The sequence below is a fragment of the Bubalus bubalis genome, chromosome X (genome assembly GCF_019923935.1).
Source record: "Bubalus bubalis isolate 160015118507 breed Murrah chromosome X, NDDB_SH_1, whole genome shotgun sequence".
Classification (NCBI taxonomy): Eukaryota; Metazoa; Chordata; class Mammalia; order Artiodactyla; family Bovidae; genus Bubalus; species Bubalus bubalis.
In genome coordinates this window covers 137,645,314-137,664,646 of record NC_059181.1, presented here as the reverse complement: position 1 = coordinate 137,664,646, position 19,333 = coordinate 137,645,314, and the positions used below count along the sequence as shown (strand labels likewise).

Sequence of the window (19,333 nt, the reverse complement as noted above, 5' to 3'; positions counted from 1 at the left end):
AGCAAGCAGAAGGAAGTAGATAATAAATGGCATAAATTAATAAAATTGAAAACATGAAAATAGAGGAAAATCAATGAAACAAAAAGTTATTCAGAAAAAAGTCAACAAAATTAATAAACCTCTAGTAAGGGTCATGGTAGTTATAAGAGAAAAACAGTAAGTCACCAATATCAGGAATGACATGGGGAATAGCACTACAACCCTGCAGTCATTAGAAGAATGGTGGCCCAGTGGTAAAGAATCCACCTGCCATGCAGGAGACCCGGGTTTGATCCCTGGGTTGGGAAGGCCCTTGGGAGAAGGGAATGGCTAATATTCTTGCCTGGATAATCCCATGGACAGAGGAGCCTAGAGGGCTATTGTCCATGGGGTTTCAAAAGAGTTGGACATGATTTAGCGACTCAACAACAACATAAACAACCTTATGCTATAAATTCAACAACTTAGAAGAAATGGATTAATTCTTTGAGAACCACAAACTACCAAAATTCAATCAATATGAAATAGATAATCCAAATAATCTCATAACATCTAAAACATTTTTATTTATAATTTAAAAGTTTCCAAAAAGGAAATCTCTAGGCCCAGATAATTTCACTAGGGAATTCAACCAAACATTTAATAAATTAACATCAATCTTACACAATCTCTTCCAGAAAACAGAAGAGGGAACACTTCTCAACTTATTTTATGTAGCTAGTATTACCCTGATAACAAAACCAGAAAAAAACAGTACAGAAAAGGAAAACTACAACCCAATATCTATCATAAACTTAGATATGAAAATCTTTAACAAAATATTAGCAAATTGAATCCAGTAATGCAGAAGACGTATACACTATTACCTGCTTCATAGCTTTTTAAAAAAAATCCACCTTAATTCCTAGCAGTTGCAGATACAACTTTAATCTTATCCAGGAGACACCAGAGCCAAGATTTCATTCTATTCAAGTTCTGCTTATTAACTGGAGATATTCTCACTCATACCTCCTTTGAGATTCTTCCATATTGCAGAATTAAACTTTAGCAGTTATAAATAGAAAGACAGCAGCAGTTCAAACAGTTAAGATTTTAAAATGATGACAAAACATGCATATTTCTGACTTTATTGCTTGCTATCTGAAAAAAGTATCTTGTGATTATCTGTGCCGATGAAAGAACAAGGTGAAACACATGATCCATGACTCATTTGCTTCAGGATGTAATTCTTGATTTTTTCCCCAAGTAAATTATCTTTGAAATTAAGTCCAACATAAGTTAATAATAAAATTGATATCCATTCCCAGAGCAATGAACTGGGACCCTAGATGCAGAAGTGAACTAGTAAATTGGCAGCAGATTAAACAACACAGTGGACAATAAGCCGCCAATTTATGAATAATCAAAAGATGATTCCCCCCCCAAAAAATGATGGGTCTCCCTCTCTCTTATTCTTCATGTTATGTTTAAACTGCCAGAATAGTATTTCTTTAAAGAGGAAAAAATAATTTAAGTCAGGATTTGGCAACTCAGGAAGAGTATCACAGAAATATATACTGTCAATTGGTGCTCTGCTATTCATGGTGGCTATGGATGACTCTCAGGAAAAAAGGAGAAAGCCAGGGCTACACTGAGATATCTGTTTTTAAAATGTATCACTTATAGCCAAATGAACACAAAATCCAAAGCTCAAGATTTACAAGCAAGTGAAATATAAATTGGCACATCAATATTGAATTACATTTTGTGACAGCATGGATGTGACAGGAGTTTGGGGGCATATGGATACATGTATATGTATGGCTGAGCCCCTTCACTGTTCACCTAAAACTATCACAACACTGTTAATCAGCTGTACTCCAATATAAAACAAAAAGTTAAAAAAATATTGAATTACAAGTTGAAATGGTGGATATAAACGGCACAAACTATCTAATGCTGAACTACATGGCTTCTCAAAAAATTATTTCTCTTCATGATGTAAGGAAAGAATCCATTCTCACCCCGAATACAGAGCCAATACACCTTCTTCTTTATAGATTCGGAACAAAGCATGAAACATTCCTCGGTATTTTATCTCTTTGAAGCGGACATCAATACTTTGGCCTTGAACTTGAAGTCTTGTTTTGGTCAGGTCCACGGGGAAAGTTCCTATGAAGTAACACACTCATTTGTAAGTTTTTCCAGAGAGTCATAGTTAAATTTTGGATGATTCAGGCCAATGGTAATTTTTAAAACATAAGGCAAAGTCCTTTTTATAACAGCTAGATCTTCACTAAAATATTACTATCAGAGGACAAGGGCTATATATGATAAAGTGAAATGTACTATATCTGCTGCTGCTGCTGCTAAGTCGCTTCAGTCATGTCCGACTCTGCGACCCCAAAGACGGCAGCCCACCAGGCTCCCCCGTCCCTGGGATTCTCCAGGCAAGAACACTGGAGTGGGTTGCCATTTCCTTCTCCAATGCATGAAAGTGAAAAGTGAAAAGGAATTCGCTCAGTCGTGTCCGACCCTCAGCGACCCCATGGACTGCAGCCCACCAGGCTCCTCCATCCATGGGATTTTCCAGGCAAGAGTACTGGAGTGGGATGCCATTACCTTCTCCGGGTAAAGTCCTATACAGGACTAAATAGCCTACTCATCTGGTTCCTTGGGTAATTCAGGACTAACCAGCACAGTGTTTAGCAGGAAAATTTCTTTAACCAAACTTCTTTCTCTTATTATATCAACACAGACAAAGTAGTCATTATATTGGCAAAATGTTTCAAGGACTATTTCAAGGTCTAAAACTAACACAGTGGTTATGCAACTCTGGTCACTGATGACCCTGATATCCTAATACCAGAGTTCATGACAAGAAAGTCAAGAAAAGCTAGTGGGGTCACTCAACAAACAATTTAGGAAAGAGAATCTGGAAAATGAAAAACAATCTAAAAGTACTCCAAAATTAAAATCAAAAAGAGAAGAATCTGGTTTGATCTTGTTGGTCAATTTTCTTCCAAAATGGGAAAGAGGTTTGACAACAAGGAGTTTGAATACTTACTAAGAAATTTATGAACAACTGAGCACAAAGGAAAGGTCATTAGTATAAGAATATAGCAGAAACCGCTATCTTACCGAACTCCTCTATATTTTCATGCACACTTCTTAAGCCTAGCAAATTAAATCATTAAACCACCAAAACAGCGTCCTAAGTTTGACTTTTCTTAACATCACTTGCAGTAGTAGTACTTTCCCAGAAAATATTACTTGATAGAATTGAGACAAGTTTTTTTCTTATTTTTAATTGAAGGATAATTACAGTATTGTGTTGGTTTCTGGATGATTCATGTTGATGTATGAGACAACAGTTTTTAAAGCAAATAGGCAAGCTTCTTTTTCTCCACTTTTTACCAAAAATAACATTACCATATCTATACCCCAAAGGAGCAGATATGTCGGTTTCCACATTCTTACCAAACTCAGCAACAATAGAGGCAAGGCCGCCATATACAAAGGGTTTCCAATTCAGACCAGACATCTCATGGCTTACAGTGGCACTTTTCTGGTGCTAAAAATAAACACAAATCAGAACAAGGCACAAGAGTGAGGAGCACCTGTCAGTGTATGATCACAACTTAGAGCAAACAAAACAGACATAGAGAAAAACCCTACCAAGTGGAATGACACAAAATGAAGGCTCCTCTTATGTGATAGATGACCATGAACGTGTTCTTTACTGCCTTTCTGTAGGGGTAAGTGTGCGATTCACTCAAATGTCAACCTGTGCACTTCACGTTCTCTAGTTTCTTTAGTGTTTTATCCCCATCCCACCCGAAGAAGAGGTTTCAGTCCATCTAGCACACCCAACTTAGACATTCAATTAGACAATTACAAGTGAAGGAATCTGGAGTTTAAATTACATAGGCTGAGGCATCTCATAAAAGCAGTTCATGGTATTGTTAGCTTGATTCAGGTGCAAAGCACAGACTGGCATCACTACCTTCTCATATTCTTAGCCCTCTCATCTCTCCACTAAACTTTATTTCATCTAGCTACTTTCCAGCTACACAAAACCTCCTCCCACTAGGCCCAGGCCAAGTTAAGCACCTTTTCACCTTCCTTTGTTTCTCTGAGGAATGACAGCAACATGGATGATGTCCCTCTTCTCCCTGACATTTAACATATATCCATCTAGTGAATCTCCTTGTCTCTGTCCTTTTAAAGCTGCTAAGTCACTTCAGTCATGTCCGACTCTGTGTGACCCCATAGACGGCAGCCCACCAGGCTCCCCCATCCCTGGGATTCTCCAGGCAAGAACACTGGAGTGGGTTGCCATTTCCTTCTCCAATGCATGAAAGTGAAAAGTGAAAGGGAAGTCGCTCAGTCGTGTCCGACCCTCAGCGACCCCATGGATTGCAGCCTACCAGGCTCCGCCTCCATGGGATTTTACAGGCAGGAATACTGGAGTGGGGTGCCATTGCCTTCTCCACCTTTTAAAGCACATAAATATAAATACTGTTTCTCTTTGATGTTTGAGTTCTTTAACAAAGTATTCTACTCCCAGTCCTCCTTACCTCCCTCCCCTCCTGCCCCCATTAGACCTGTCACCCTCAATCTTTTCAGCCTATTTTCTTTTCCTGCCACTCCCAGCTATTTCTCTCTGGAATTTTATTTTCCCTACAGCTCTGCCTTCTCCAAGAGTGGTTCTCAAATTTTAATGGGCACCAGAATCACCCAGAAGGCAGATTAAAACACAGATTGCTGGGGCTTACTTCTGCAAGATTTTGATTGGTGGTCTGGGTCTGGCCTGAGAATATGAAAATTTACAAACAATGCTGATATTTTCAAGCTTTAAGACCTTCTGCTCTAGGCCTTGCCTACTAAATTCTGGTCCAGCTGGAAGCTATTTTCTTAGGATGGCTTCTCAGATTTCTCTTAAATATTCCTTTTTTCAGATCTTCAAGGTCTGCCTACTATTGAATTTCAAAAGCAACTTCAACTGGTCTTTGGCCAGGGATGAGGATTCGAAAAGTTAGACTTGCCTAGGTTTAAATCCTGGCACCACCACTTATTCATTCTGAGACCTTGGGCAAGTTATTTAACCACGTGTGCCTGAGTTTGCTGAATTGTAAAATGGGAATAATAATAAGTACTGTATTATAGGATTGTTATGAAAATTAAATAAAACACATAAAACTCTTAGAAAAGTACCTGGCACCTAATTCAACAACTATTAGTTACCATTATTACATTTTTTGAATAGTTAAGTACTCAAATATATATATTTTAACAGATAATACTTACTGCCCACCTCCCCTACTGCCCAATCTGGGATTAGCACTGAATTGACAGTCTCTTTTAAGAGGAGAAGGAAATGGCAACCCATTCCAGTACTCTTGCCTGGAAAATCCCATGGACAGAGCAGCGTGGCAGGCTACAGTCCATGGGGTCGCAAAAACTTGGACACGACTGAGCGACTTCGCTTTTCAGTTTTTCGCTTTAAGAGGAGACAAGGTTTTGCTTTGTTTCCGCATAAGGAATCCTCTGTAACTAAGCACAGAAAAACAACTTTCCAGAAAGGATAGCTAACATGCAGACAAATGTTTAAGAGGCCACAAAAATAATTACGGAAACTTCCTTTCATGCATAATATGATCAGCCAGTCCATCTGACATACAGAGTCGGCAATACATAGCTCTTTTGGAGGAAAACTGTTTAAAAGAATTCTAAAAAGCAAAGTAGGAATAAGTACTTTAAATATCAGCTGCAGCTTGAAAGAAGAGTCTTGAGTACTAAATACTACCTTATCAACATTTTCAGTTATGCCCATATTTTAAAACTACAAATAATAGCAACACATGACACACACAATGAAAGGGTAGACATGGAAAAGCAAGGAACTGGCATGTCCTTTTTCTAAGTTTAGAAGGGGGAATCCCCTTTCCATTCACTAATTTAGAGATTTCCCCAAACAGTCAAACATTTCAAAAGGCAGCTATGCTTCTCTCGAAAGCTCTCTCTTCATCACTTCTTTCAACTCTTCATTATAGAAGAAGCCTGACTTGACTACCTGCTACCTGCCTTTTAATAAAGATGTACTCAGGGTTCAGAGAATAATACTAATGCAGTTAAAGGCAGGGGGCAAAGCCACAGCAGGGAGCAGAAAGACCAGTCACAATCTCTGGTCAGTTAGCCCAGTAGTTCTTTAATGAAATTTTCACAATTCTGAATTGAAATAAAAATAAGGGCACCAAGTGCCTTTTTTCAGCTAAATGTATCTCATTTAAAGGACTATTAGAAGATCATGTTCTTCCTACTCCTGGAGCATTTTTCAAAAATCACCTTTCTTATATGAAATGTAGTAGCTGGTAGTTGATTTTGTTCAGTGTTCTTATTTGGCAAAATAAGACTGGGTACCCTAATTTGTGCCGCCTCCCCACACCTTCATTTCAATTTTACTGGTCCATGAAGACTAAAAGTCTGGGACCACTGCCATCTTCCCACTCCCATCTGATAGTAAACTTTCTTTCCCTCCAATGCAGGGAAAGAATCTTGTTATGAAGAAATCCTGTATCATCTTTAAGTCTGATTTTAGACATTCCCTTCTCATACTGAGCCAAAAGTCTGTCTTCCTCTAGTTTTCACTCATATTTTGGAGGCAGTATGAACAATTTATTCTTTTCTCCTAGGGGAGTCCATCAAACAGTTAAAGACAGCTACCATTTTCTCCTACAACTTATTTTTTAGGCTAAATATCTACCAATAATTTTTGTTGTTCTCCAACACTTCAATTACTATAGCTGAAAATTGCAGTCACTTTTATGGGAGTCATATCACACTACTGAATCATTAAAATGTCAGCTATAATCTCCAAGTCTTTTACATAAGGCTGTATACATGCATGCCTGTTATGTCATACCTATTCCACAGCTGTGTAATGCTCTTTTGAGCCTTCATTTATCTCCTCTATATCTTAAATCTCAGGCATACAAATAATGACTAGGATGAGGTTTTATATTCTGGTTGCCCCGTGTTATTTTCTCTCTTAACTAGGTAAGATCCCTGAAGGCTGGCACCTGGTCTCACGGTACTTTTTATAACCCCTAAAATAGCTTACACAGAATTGGGTACACATCCATTAAATACTTGGTTGGCTCCACCGTGATGTCCATTATAAACATATACAGCCTGTATGTAAAAGGTTACAGGGGAAATCAGAAAGATAACTTGCTGGACCCGACCAATACTACACACTCTGTACATGACACTTTGCTGATCCTCAGAGACTCTCTCCCTAGGTTTTGTTGCAGAAAATTATTTGTGTAAAATACTCCCCAAAGGATTTTGATTTGTGGGGTCTATCCCCAGATATGGGTAAAAGAAGCCACATCTGAGTTAAAATAGAAATACAGTACCTTAAGTATTTTCATTGTGTAAAGAAGCCAATGAAAAATGCCTTCAAAATGCAGACATGTATTCTGAAATCTGACTAAGGAATATTTGATAGCCTAAAGAATGAGAAGAATGTCCTAGAACACAAGTTACATAATCCTGTCACACTACTGCAAAGCTCTGGTCAGAAAAATCCAGGCGCTTTTCTTGGTTTCCCCTTTAAGAAAGAGTAGGCATTAGATATTCTCAGATTCAGAAGATAAAATAGAGACTCAAGCAAATGCTTATTGAAGGCATACTAAATGTCCAATGTGCTACGGGTACAAATGCCATGTTTAAAAGAAAACCACATAACATGTTCTAACACCATAACGATATTTATGTTTCCTGGATAATTAAGGAGATGGGTGTGGGGATAAAAGTTGTATGAAATACAGTACTTGCCTTTCAAGAGCTTATAATCCGGTGGAAGAAATCAAAGTAGTTCATCAGAGAAAAAAAAATAAGTGCTAAACTATATAGCACAAACTATAAGAGCAGGACAAGCATGGAAAAGGAACCAATCCACATGAGCTTGAATAATTCGAAAAAGCTTATGGAGATGAGAGAACTTAAAGTGGGCCTTGATAGAGGGCAGGTAGAATATTCACAGGTGTAGGTAAAGGAGAGAGTAAGGGGAGAACAGGCTGTAGAGACACAAATTTGGGGAAAAACACAGGATGTGGAGGCAAGCATCAGTATGGTTTGTTCTCAGAAGAAAGAACGCAACCTAACTGGAACAGAGAATTATTCTATATTGAAACAATATGTTGTTTACATCTTGCTTATATTGAAACAATATCAGACAAACAGTATGATAAGGAACAGATTCAGTTGAAAGGCATGAAATCAAAGTGAGTGTGGCAGGGTGGAAGGGATACTGTAAATTTTTGAATAGATTAGTGACCTGATGAAATCTACCACATTTTAGTTAGCCTACTAGGGTTGCAGCAAGCAATGGATTACAAACAGGAGAGGCAAGGAAACTAGCTTAGGATGGTGTGAAGTAAAGCAGACAAGATGTTTGTTGGCAGCAAGATTAGAGATAAACTTCTAAAATGGAGACACAAAGGAACTTGATAATGTAGGGAATGAAGGTGAGGGAAGAGTTGATGACTTGAAGCACCCCTGGTCTGAAAAAAAAAAAAAACAACAACAAGGAAACACTGACAGAGAACTACAAATGTCCCTGCTTTTACCTTATCTGAGAAGCTAATTCATATTCATAATGGCTGTCATCCCAATCAGTTAGCTGAACTGCATTTTAATAGATGCCTTCAATGCCTTGATCTCAAGGAGTGACAGGGGGTAGAAATTGAAAGGGAGCACCTTTCAACAGCATCCCTCACACTAGTACAATGGAGGTGTTTGCTTACTCCGCTTACAATCACGGCCGCCGTTGCAAACTTCACCCTTAGAAAAATTAGGATTATTCCGGGAAAGATACCCATTCACCCTCTGGGTAGCAGGATCTTGCCAGTTCCTCAGCTGTCAGAGCGAGTTCGTGGAGAGAAGGGAGGCGCCTTAATGAGGCGGCCTCCCTGGGGGGTCGAGGAAGCAGGGTTCAATCGAAGAAGTAAAACCACCGATGCCAGAAGAGTGAAAAACAGGGAAGGGACTCAGCTGAGGGGAGAGAGAGATCAAAGGACCGTTAAGCCCCTCCCAGGTCGGGAACCAGGCCAGCCCGGCCCCGCGCGGCCTGGCGCGGCCCAGCCCCGCTCCCCAGCCTGGAAGTGCAGGAGCTCCCCCTCACCTGCTCGGGCTCATCTGACGACTGGGAAGCCGAGGCTCCCACAGTCGGAAGTGCCACTGCAACGCCAACCCGGAAACATTGATACCAACGGAAGTAATCAAGCTGTCGCCCCGGCAACGGTGGTACAGCCATCCCAACTCCGCCCCTCTAAGCCTAAAAACGGAGGCGCGAAGGAAAAGGCGGAAATGACAAGGGTCTTAACGGGGGAGTCGGGCAGGCTACTGGCGCAAAGGCCCAGAGGGGGAAACCTGACTTGAGGGAAGTGCAGGGAGAAGAGACTAAGGCATGAGAATGTAGCCGCTTCTGCAGCTAACGTGGGCGCAGTGATGCCTTGTTACAGTATCACCACCCACCTCGCGCGTGCGAGGTCTAGGGAAAGAAGAGGGGTGGGGCGCCTGCGCGCAGAGTATGGGAATGAAGGGAGCGTGAGGAGGCGGGGCAAAGATCTTAAAAGTGGGAAAAGGCATGAGCGGTATTTAGAGGGGTGCCTGAGCTGGGCTGCCCTCCGTGGGGTCTCGAAGAGTCGGACACGACTGAGCGACTTCCCTTTCACTTTTCACTTTCATGCATTGGAGAAGGAAATGGCAACCCACTCCAGTGTTCTTGCCTGGAGAATCCCAGGGACGGGGGGGCCTGGTGGGCTGCAGTCTATGGGGTCACACAGAGTCGGTCACGACTGAAGTGACTTAGCAGGAGCAGTTGAGCTGGGGGGACGGGGCAGGGGGAGGAGATGGGGGCGGAGGAGACACAAATAAAGATCAAGTAAACAAACAATCTCAGCATCAGGTCTGAGGTTGCCAGGCCCTGAAAGCATGGTTCAGTTCAGTCACTCAGTTGTGTCCGACTCTTTGCGACCCCATGAACCGCAGCACACCAGGCCTCCCTGTTCATCACCAACTGCCGAAGTCTACCCAAACCCATGTCCACTGAGTCGGTGATGCCATCCAACCATGTCATCCTCTATCGTCCCCTTCTCCTCCTGTCCTCAATCTTTCCCAGCATCGGGGCCTTTTCAAATGAGTCAGCTCTTCACATCAGGTGGCCAAAGTATTGGAGTTTCAGCTTCAACATCAGTCCTTCCAATAGAGCACCCAGGACTGATCTCCTTTAGGATGGACTGGTTGGATCCCCTTGCAGTCCAAGGGACTCTCAAGAGTCTTCTCCAACACCACAGTTCAAAACTATCAATTCTTTGGTGCTCAGCTTTCTTCACAGTCCAACTCTCACATCCATACATGACTACTGGAAAAACCATAGCCTTGACTAGACGGACCTTTGTTGACAAAGCAATGTCTCTGCTTTTTAATATGCTGTCTAGGTTGGTCATAACTTTCCTTCCAAGGAACAAGCGTTTTTTAATTTCATGGCTACAGTCACCATCTGCAGTGATTTTGGAGCCCAGAAAAATAAAGTCAGCCACTGTTTCCACTGTTTCCCCATCTATTTGCCATGAAGTGATGGGACCAGATGCCATGATCTTAGTTTTCTGAATGTTAAAGTTTAAGCCAACTTTTTCACTCTCCTCTTTCACTTTCATCAAGAGGCTCTTTAGTTCTTCTTCACTTTCTGCCATAAGGGTGGTGTCATCTGCATATCTGAGGGTATTGATATTTCTCCTGGAAATCTTGATTCCAGCTTGTGCTTCCTCCAGCCCACCATTTCTTATGATGTACTCTGCATATAGGTTAAATAAGCAGGGTGACAATATACAGCCTTGACGTACTCCTTTTCCTATTTGGAACCAAAGCATGGTTAAGAAAGAGCAAATTAGAAGCAGAAAAGGGAACCATAAAAAGTTTTAGATAAAATGAAGAGTGGAATACTAACAGGGGAGTCTGAGAGTTAATCCGGACCTCACAATCAGCCAGCAAATGATAAGAGGCCCTGGTGACCAGCTTCAGGCTCTAGCCACCCCCAGGAACCAGAAGGGACAACTTCAAATCACCCTAGGTGATTATGTTAACCAATGGGCTACATTTTTAAGCCTCTTGCGTGAAGGATCCATAATCACACGGGAATACAAAATAGTATGGTTTAGATGTTGAGTAAAAGTCAATGCAAAGCACGTGGCTCTAAATGATTATTTGTTAAATGAATGAATGTTCAGAATACCTTTGTTCCAAAAGAATCATTCTCATTTTAGTTCACATTTTGGTTTTTTGTCCCCACTTAAAAAATTTATTCAGGTGGCACACATAGTAGCAGCTGACACTATGGAATCCTTACCAAGGTGGTGCAAAAGCTTTCATGTGCACAAAACTACCCCAGGAGACAGGGGCTATTATTTCCCCCTTTTGATAGATCGGAAAAGTGAGGTCTTAAGAAGTTAAGAGAGTAACATGGTGAGTGGCAAAGCTGGTATTCAAATTCAGCTTTGAATTTGAGAGGCCAAGCTCTTAACCACTATGCGACACTGCTTTCAACTTTAGTACTAGCCTTGTTACCTTCAGAAACTTCCTTACTAAAAATAATGTGAGAAACCTGTACATGCATTCCAAAATGTGAATACCCTTAAATTTACATCTCAGCAAAGTACACTCTTCCAGCCAGACTAAGGGGGTTACAGCTTAGAGTCTTTCTAAATTGGAAGGACTATATAATGTCAGGTCCATGAATCAAGGCAAATTGGAAGTGGTCAAACAGGAGATGACAAGAGTGAACATCAACATTCTAGAAATCAGCGAACTGAAATGGACTGGAGTGGGTGAATTTAACTCAGATGACCATTATATCTAGTACTGCAGGCAGGAATCCCTCAGAAGAAATGGAGTGGCCATGATGGTCAACAAAAGAGTCCGAAATTCAGTACTTGGATGCAATCTCAAAAACGACAGAATGATCTCTGTTCATTTCCAAGGCAAACCATTCAATATCTCAGTAATCCAAGTCTATGCCCCAACCAGTAACGCTGAAGAAGCTGAAGTTGAACGGTTCCATGAAGACCTACAAGAACTTTTAGAACTAACACCCAAAAAAGATGTCCTTTTCATTATAGGGGACTGGAATGCAAAAGTAGGAAGTCAAGAAACACCTGGAGTAACAGGCAAATTTGGCCTTGGAATACGGAATGAAGCAGGGCAAAGACTAATAGAGTTTTGCCAAGAAAATGCACTGGTCATAGCAAACACCCTCTTCTAACAACACAAGAGAAGACTCTATACATGGACATCACCAGATGGTCAACACCGAAATCAGACTGATTATATTCTTTGCAGCCAAAGATGGAGAAGCTCTATACAGTCAGCAAAAACAAGACCAGGAGCTGACTGTGGCTCAGACCATGAACTTCTTATTGCCAAATTCAGACATAAATTGAAGAAAGTAGGGAAAACCACTAGACCATTCAGGTATGACCTAAATCAAATCCCTTATGATTATACAGTGGAAGTGAGAAATAGATTTAAGGGCCTAAATCTGATAGAGTGCCTGATGAACTATGGAATGAGGTTCGTGACATTGTACAGGAGACAGGGATCAAGACCGTTCCCATAGAAAAGAAATGCAAAAAAGCAAAATGGCTGTCTGGGGAGGCCTTACAAATAGCTGTGAAAAGAAGAGAAGCAAAAAGCAAAGGAGAAAAGGAAAGATATAAGCATCTGAATGCAGAGTTCCAAAGAATGGCAAGGAGAGATAAGAAAGCCTTCTTCAGCGATCGATGCAAAGAATAGAGGAAAACAACAGAATGGGAAAGACTAGGGATCTCTTCAAGAAAATCAGAGATACCAAAGGAATATTTCATGCAAAGATGGGCTCGATAAAGGACAGAAATGATAGGGACCTAACAGAAGCAGAAGATATTGAGAAGAGATGGCAAGAATACACAGAAGAACTGTACAAAAAAGATCTTCATGACCCAGATAATCACGATGGTGTAATCACTGGCCTAGAGCCAGACATCCTGGAATGTGAAGTCAAGTGGGCCTTAGGAAGCATCACTACGAACAAAGCTAGTGGAGGTGATGGAATTCCAGTGGAGCTATTCCAAATCCTGAAAGATGATGCTGTGAAAGTGCTGCACTCAATGTGCCAGCAAATTTGGAAAACTCAGCAGTGGCCACAGGACTGGAAAAGGTCAGTTTTCATTCCAATCCCTAAGAAAGGAAATGCCAAAGAATGCTCAAACTACTGCACAATTGCACTCATCTCACATGCTAGTAAAGTAATGCTCAAAATTCTCCAAGCCAGGCTTCAGCAATATGTGAACCGTGAACTTCCTGATGTTCAAGCTGGTTTTAGAAAAGGCAGAGGAACCAGAGATCAAATTGCCAACATCTGCTGGATCATGGAAAAAGCAAGAGAGTCCCAGAAAAACATCTATTTCTGCTTTATTGACTATGCCAAAGCCTTTGACTGTGTGGATCACAATAAACTGTGGAAAATTCTGAAAGAGATGGGAATACCAGACCACCTGACCTGCCTCTTGAGAAACCTATATGTAGGTCAGGAAGCAACAGTTAGAACTGGACATGAAACAACAGACTGGTTCCAAATAGGAAAAGGAGTACGTCAAGGCTGTATATCGTCACCCTGCTTATTTAACTTATGTGCAGAGTACATCATGAGAAACGCTGGACTGGAAGAAGCACAAGCTGGAATCAAGATTGCTGGGAGAAATATCAATCACCTCAGATACGCAGATGACACCACCCTTATGGCAGAAAGTGAAGAGGAACTCAAAAGCCTCTTGATGAAAGTGAAAGTGGAGAGTGAAAAAGTTGGCCTAAATTCAGAAAACGAATATCATGGCATCCAGTCCCACCACTTCATGGGAAATAGATGGGGAAACAGTGGCAGACTTTATTTTTGGGGGGCTCCAAAATCACTACAGATGGTGACTGCAGCCATGAAATTAAAAGACGCTTACTCCTTGGAAGGAAAGTTATGACCAACCTAGATAGCATATTCAAAAGCAGAGACATTAATTTGCCAACAAAGGTTCATCTAGTCAAGGCTATGGTTTTTCCTGTGGTCATGTATGGATATGAGAGTTGGACTGTGAAGAAGGCTGAGCACCGAAGAATTGATGCTTTTGAACTGTGGTGTTGGATAAGACTCTTGAGAGTCCCTTGGACTGCAAGGAGATCCAACCAGTCCATTCTGAAGGAGATCAGCCCTGGGATTTCTTTGGAAGGAATGATGCTGAAGCTGAAACTCCAGTACTTTGGCCACCTCATGCGAACAGTTGACTCATTGGAAAAGACTCTGATGCTGGGAGGGACTGGGGGCAGGAGGAGAAGGGGATGACAGAGGATGAGATGGCTGGATGGCATCACTGACTCGATGGACGTGAGTCTCAGTGAACTCGGGGAGTTGGTGATGGACAGGGAGGCCTGGTGTGCTGCAATTCATGGGGTCCCAAAGAGTCGGACACGACTGAGCGACTGATCTGATCTGATCTGATATTCTCTCCAGTGACATGAACCGTATATATCTAGCTGTAGCTGTGACCTGGGCCTGTCCCTCACATCCAGACTGCCCAACCTTGTAGAATTATAGCTGTCTTTTGACCAAATCACTCTCTTAGCTTTGCTACAAGACTGTACTGCACTTTTGTTGCCTCAGCCACTGCCAGATAATCTCACCAAACACCTAGGTAAACTTCATTAAAAGAAGCATTGTTTTCAAATGACTTATTTTAAAAGATCTACAATAGATTAATTTTAAAATAGCATTTGTAGAAACAACACTACAAACATAGCACACTTTTATTTAACACATTTGCTGTTTGCTTAGTTTCCAAAATTTTTTTTAACTGCAAATTAAAAAAAAAATTTAATTTGTCAAAGTTGGCCACTTTTTAATCACTTTCTGTGTATAGTCTCTACCACATGACCCACATTTGAGTATACTCTGTCTTGGGTTATGCAGTAGTTGTGGGTGCCAGGAATGTTCAAATTCTGATCTCTCCAAGAGATCAGCTATTCAAGTGAATAGAATCCTTGAATCTTCAAGTCAGAAGGAGATTTAGAGCTCCCTTCTATAATATTCATTACAGACAGTTGTCCAGTCCCTGCTAGAATATTTCCAGTGTAAGCATAGATCACAAGTCAACCCATTAAGCTCTTCGATAGTTCTGTTTGAAAACTCTCACTTATGTTGAACCAAAAAGTGCTTTCATCTTTCTACTCTCCCAAGAGAAACACCTCGTCTTAAAAAAAAAGAAAAAAGAATTTTATTTGGAGTCAGAAGCCCTTTTTTTAAATTAATTGAGGTGAAGTTCACATCACTAATACAATATTATGTCAATCATATTGCAATAAAACTGAGGGAAAAAAAGAAATAATATTGATAACATTTTTATTTTCATTAAAAGTCACAATTAAGAGTGAAAAGGTAAGCTCCAGGCTGGGAGAAGAGATTTTTAATCCATGTATCCCACCAAATCTCATATCCAGTATAAATAAAGAACTCCTAAACTCAGCAATCAAAAGACAGGCAACTCATTTTTTTTTTAATAGGAAAAATATTTGAAAGACATGTCATAAAAGTCTGGAGAGAAAAAGGAGGCAGGAGTGTCTTTTAGGGCTGTTTAAGAATCAGCTGTTTATCTTTCTCTATCTTACTTCATTTAGGAGACCTAGACAGTCTCTAGGTCCATCCATGCTGCTGCAAATGGCATTATTTCATTCTTTTTATGGCTGAGTAATATTCCATTGTTTCAGTGATTCTTAAACAGCCCTAAAAGACATTCCGTCCTCCCTTTTCTCTCCGGATTGTTGCATGTTATGCAATAATCTTGCAGTGACCCACCTGTAGTGACCGCCTGCCTCCTATCCTGTAAATAGCCAGTGTGTTTTTATCTCAAGACTTGACTGGGGAAGAATTCATGTCCAAACTCACTCAGGTTGTTGCAGAATTCACTTCTATGCAGCTGTACCACCAGGGCTTCCCTTTCTTGCTGGCTGTTGGCCACAGGCCACTCCCAGCCACTGTAGCAGGCCCAGTTTCCCGTGATTTGGCCCTCTCCATAGGCAGTTCACGGGAGAAGGCAATGGCACCCCACTCCAGTACTCTTGCCTGGAAAATCCCATGGACGGAGGGGCCTGGTAGGCTGCAGTCCATGGGGTCGCTAAGAGTCGGACACAACTGAGTGACTTCACTTTCACTTTTCACTTTCATGCATTGGAGAAGGAAATGGCAACCCACTCCAGTGTTCTTGCCTGGAGAATCCCAGGGACGGGGGAGCCTGGTAGGCTGCTGTCTATGGGGTCGCACAGAGTCGGACACGACTGAAGTGACTTAGCAGCAGCAGCAGCAGCATAGGCAGTTCACAAGCGGTTCTACAGGCCACTTGTTTCTTCCAAGCCAGAAGAAGATGAGAGCCTAAGATGTGGTTTTATCAACACAGGATATAGTGGGACTATTATTTTCTGTGAGGCAAGAACATGCCTATTTTTCAAAAGTACAATAGCTTCTTTTTCTGATTATAAAAAAGTACATAATCATTTTAAAACTGTATACACAAAAAGTGAATTATACACAAAAGTCAAAAGATGGTATTTAGGGCTTCCCTTATGGCTCAGCTAGTAAAGAATCCACAATCTCCTGCAATGCAGGAGACCTGGGTTCCATCCCTGGATTGGGAGTGAAAAGATTACTGAAATAAATTACCTGAAATCCTAATATCCAGAGATACTCCTCTTAACAGGGTGGAGCACCTCTTCCTAGTCTTCTTTCTATGCCTACACATTTGCTTATTATACTATCATTCTTGTGATTTGTGTGCTCCTGTCACACGTTCCTCTGGGGTGGCCTCATGTGCTAAAGTCAGTGTTTCAAGCTACCTCTAATTTCTGGTCCCTCTACATTTCCCCAATTTTAAAAGTTATGCATCTTTATGGAAGAAAAAGGAAAATACAAAAACATATACAAAGAAGTACTGGTGGCTCAGACGGTAAAGAATCTGCCTGCAAAGCAACAGACCGGGGTTTGATCCCCAGGTCGGGAAGATCCCCTGGATAAGGAAAAGGCTACCCACTCCAGTATTCTTGTCTGGAGAAATCCACAGACAGAGGAGCCTGGCGGACTACAGTCCATGGCATCACAAAGAGTCAGACACAACTGAAGCGAGTAACATTTCTTTTCACTTTCACAAAAATATAATACAAACGTCATCCCCACTACCTAGATACTGGCGTTAACATTTCTACATGTTTCCTTCCAGTCTTTCCATCTTTTATACACCTGTATACAAGCCACAAGAGTAAAGGAAAGGGAAACCCGGCGTGCTGCAGTCCATGGGGTCACAAAGAGTCAGATACCACTTAGCGACTAAACAACAATACAAGCCACACAAACCTTGTCTTAACCTCCTTTCCTTCTTATAGACCTCACTCCCTCACTCACCCACCTTGCTGATCCTGGAGAGCCAAAGTCTCCCTTTCTTATTGGCTTCATATTCTTTCCAGGCTGCCAAATCAAGAAAATCCTCTTCTAATCCTTTGATACCCTCTAGTTATTGCCCAATCACCTTCTATTCACAGCCCTTGTAAAAAATTTAACAATATTTACTTAACCCAATATAACTAAAATAATATCATTTCAGAATGTAATCAATATAAAAAGTATTAATGAGCTGTCTTACAGTTTCTTTTCTTTATACTGAGTTCTTGTGTATTTTACACCCACAACTCATCTCAGACAAGATACATTTCAAATAGCTACATATGGTGATGTGGCCACCATAATGGACAGCAGAGATCTAATTCAATGCTCCACCTGATGGAGTATCACAGACCTTCTCCAGCATCCCCTCACTCCAAAGAATCATCTAGCTCCCTGCTATTCAAATTTGATCACTAGGCATCTTCATCATCACCTGGGGCTTATTAGAAATGCAGAATGTCATGCCCCACAGAGGACCTATTTAAATTAGAATCTGTATTTAAACACTATCCCCAGGTGATTCATTTGCATACAAAACTTAAGTCTGATCCACCTCCTGTTAAACACATCCAGTAGCATGGACTCACTCACTATCCCATCCCTAAGGAAGCCCATTCCATCTTCAAATGGTTCCAAGTATTAGAAATTTATTCGTAAGTGCAGCATTATACTAAGCACAGCACAAGAATTATCTCATTTAAGCCCAGCACTCTGAGACAAACATCCATATAGTCAAAGCCATGTTTTTTCCAATAGTCGTGGACAGACATGAAAGTTCAACCATAAAGAAGGCTGAGTGCCAAAGAATTGATGTTTTCAAATGGTGGTGCTGGAGAAGACTCTAGAGAGTCCCTTGGACTGCAAGGAGATCAAACCAGTCAATTTTAAAGGAAGTCAACCCTGAATATTCATTGGAAGGACTGATGCTGAAGCTGAATCTCCAATACTTTGGCCACCTGATGCGAAGAGCTGATTCACTGGAAAAGACCCCGATGCTGGGAAAGACTGAAGGCAAAAGGAGAAAGGGGTGGCAGAGGATGAGATGATTAAATAACATCACCGACTCAATGCATATGAAATTGAACAAACTTAATCAACTCAGCAACTGAACAATAACTCTATGAAATAGCCTAATTTTGACTCCTTTTGTCATTGTTGCTGCTGTCATTGTTGTTTATGGTAAAATATATATAATTTATCGTTTTAATAGTTCAGTGCATTAAGTACATTCACAATGTTGTGCAAACAACACTGCATGCATGCTCAGTGGCTAAGTTGTCTCTGACTCTTTGCAACCACCTGGACTGTAGCCCACCAGGCTCCTCTGTCCATGGAATTTCCCAGGCAAGAATTCTGGAGTGAGTGGCCATTGCCTTCTACAGGGTATGTTCTCCACCCAGTGGTCAAACCTGTGGCTCCTGTTGCCTCTCCTGCATTGCAGGCAGGTTCTTTACCACTGCCACCTGGGATGAGTCACTATCAATTTCCAGAACTTCCCATTATTTCAAACATAAGCCCATTAAACAATCACTTCCCCTTCTACTCTCCCTGCAGCCCTTAATATCCACTGTTCTTTCTGTCTCTCTGAGTGTGACAGTTCTAGGTATCTCATATAAGTGAAATCATACAATATTTGTCCTTTTGTATCTAGTTTTTTTCACCTAGTATAAGGTTTCAATGTTAATCCATGTTGTACTCTATTTCAGAATTTCCTTCCTTTGTACAATAATTATTCCATTGTATATATGTACCAACATTATAGAGCAAGATTAATTAAGATGGTGGACGTGCGCTCATCTT

The 19,333-nt window shown here is 41.1% G+C and overlaps 1 protein-coding gene across 6 annotated transcripts in view; it reads right to left on the bottom strand.

Moving 5' to 3' along the window:
- Positions 1-9,434, bottom strand: part of SLC25A14 (solute carrier family 25 member 14) — a 37,490-nt gene extending 28,056 nt beyond the window's left edge. The window contains exons 1-4 of one of the 6 annotated variants that reach the window (XM_006042990.3): positions 9,149-9,285; positions 8,772-9,018; positions 3,439-3,532; positions 1,983-2,130 (exon numbers count right to left, since the gene is read on the bottom strand). In XM_006042990.3, the coding sequence (XP_006043052.1) occupies positions 1,983-2,130; positions 3,439-3,532; positions 8,772-8,846 (317 nt within the window). In that variant the 5' untranslated portion in view covers positions 8,847-9,018; positions 9,149-9,285. The other 5 variants (XM_006042992.3, XM_044936654.1, XM_044936655.1 and 2 more) reach the window with 5 other exon arrangements.
- Positions 9,435-19,333: the final 9,899 nt, after the last annotated feature.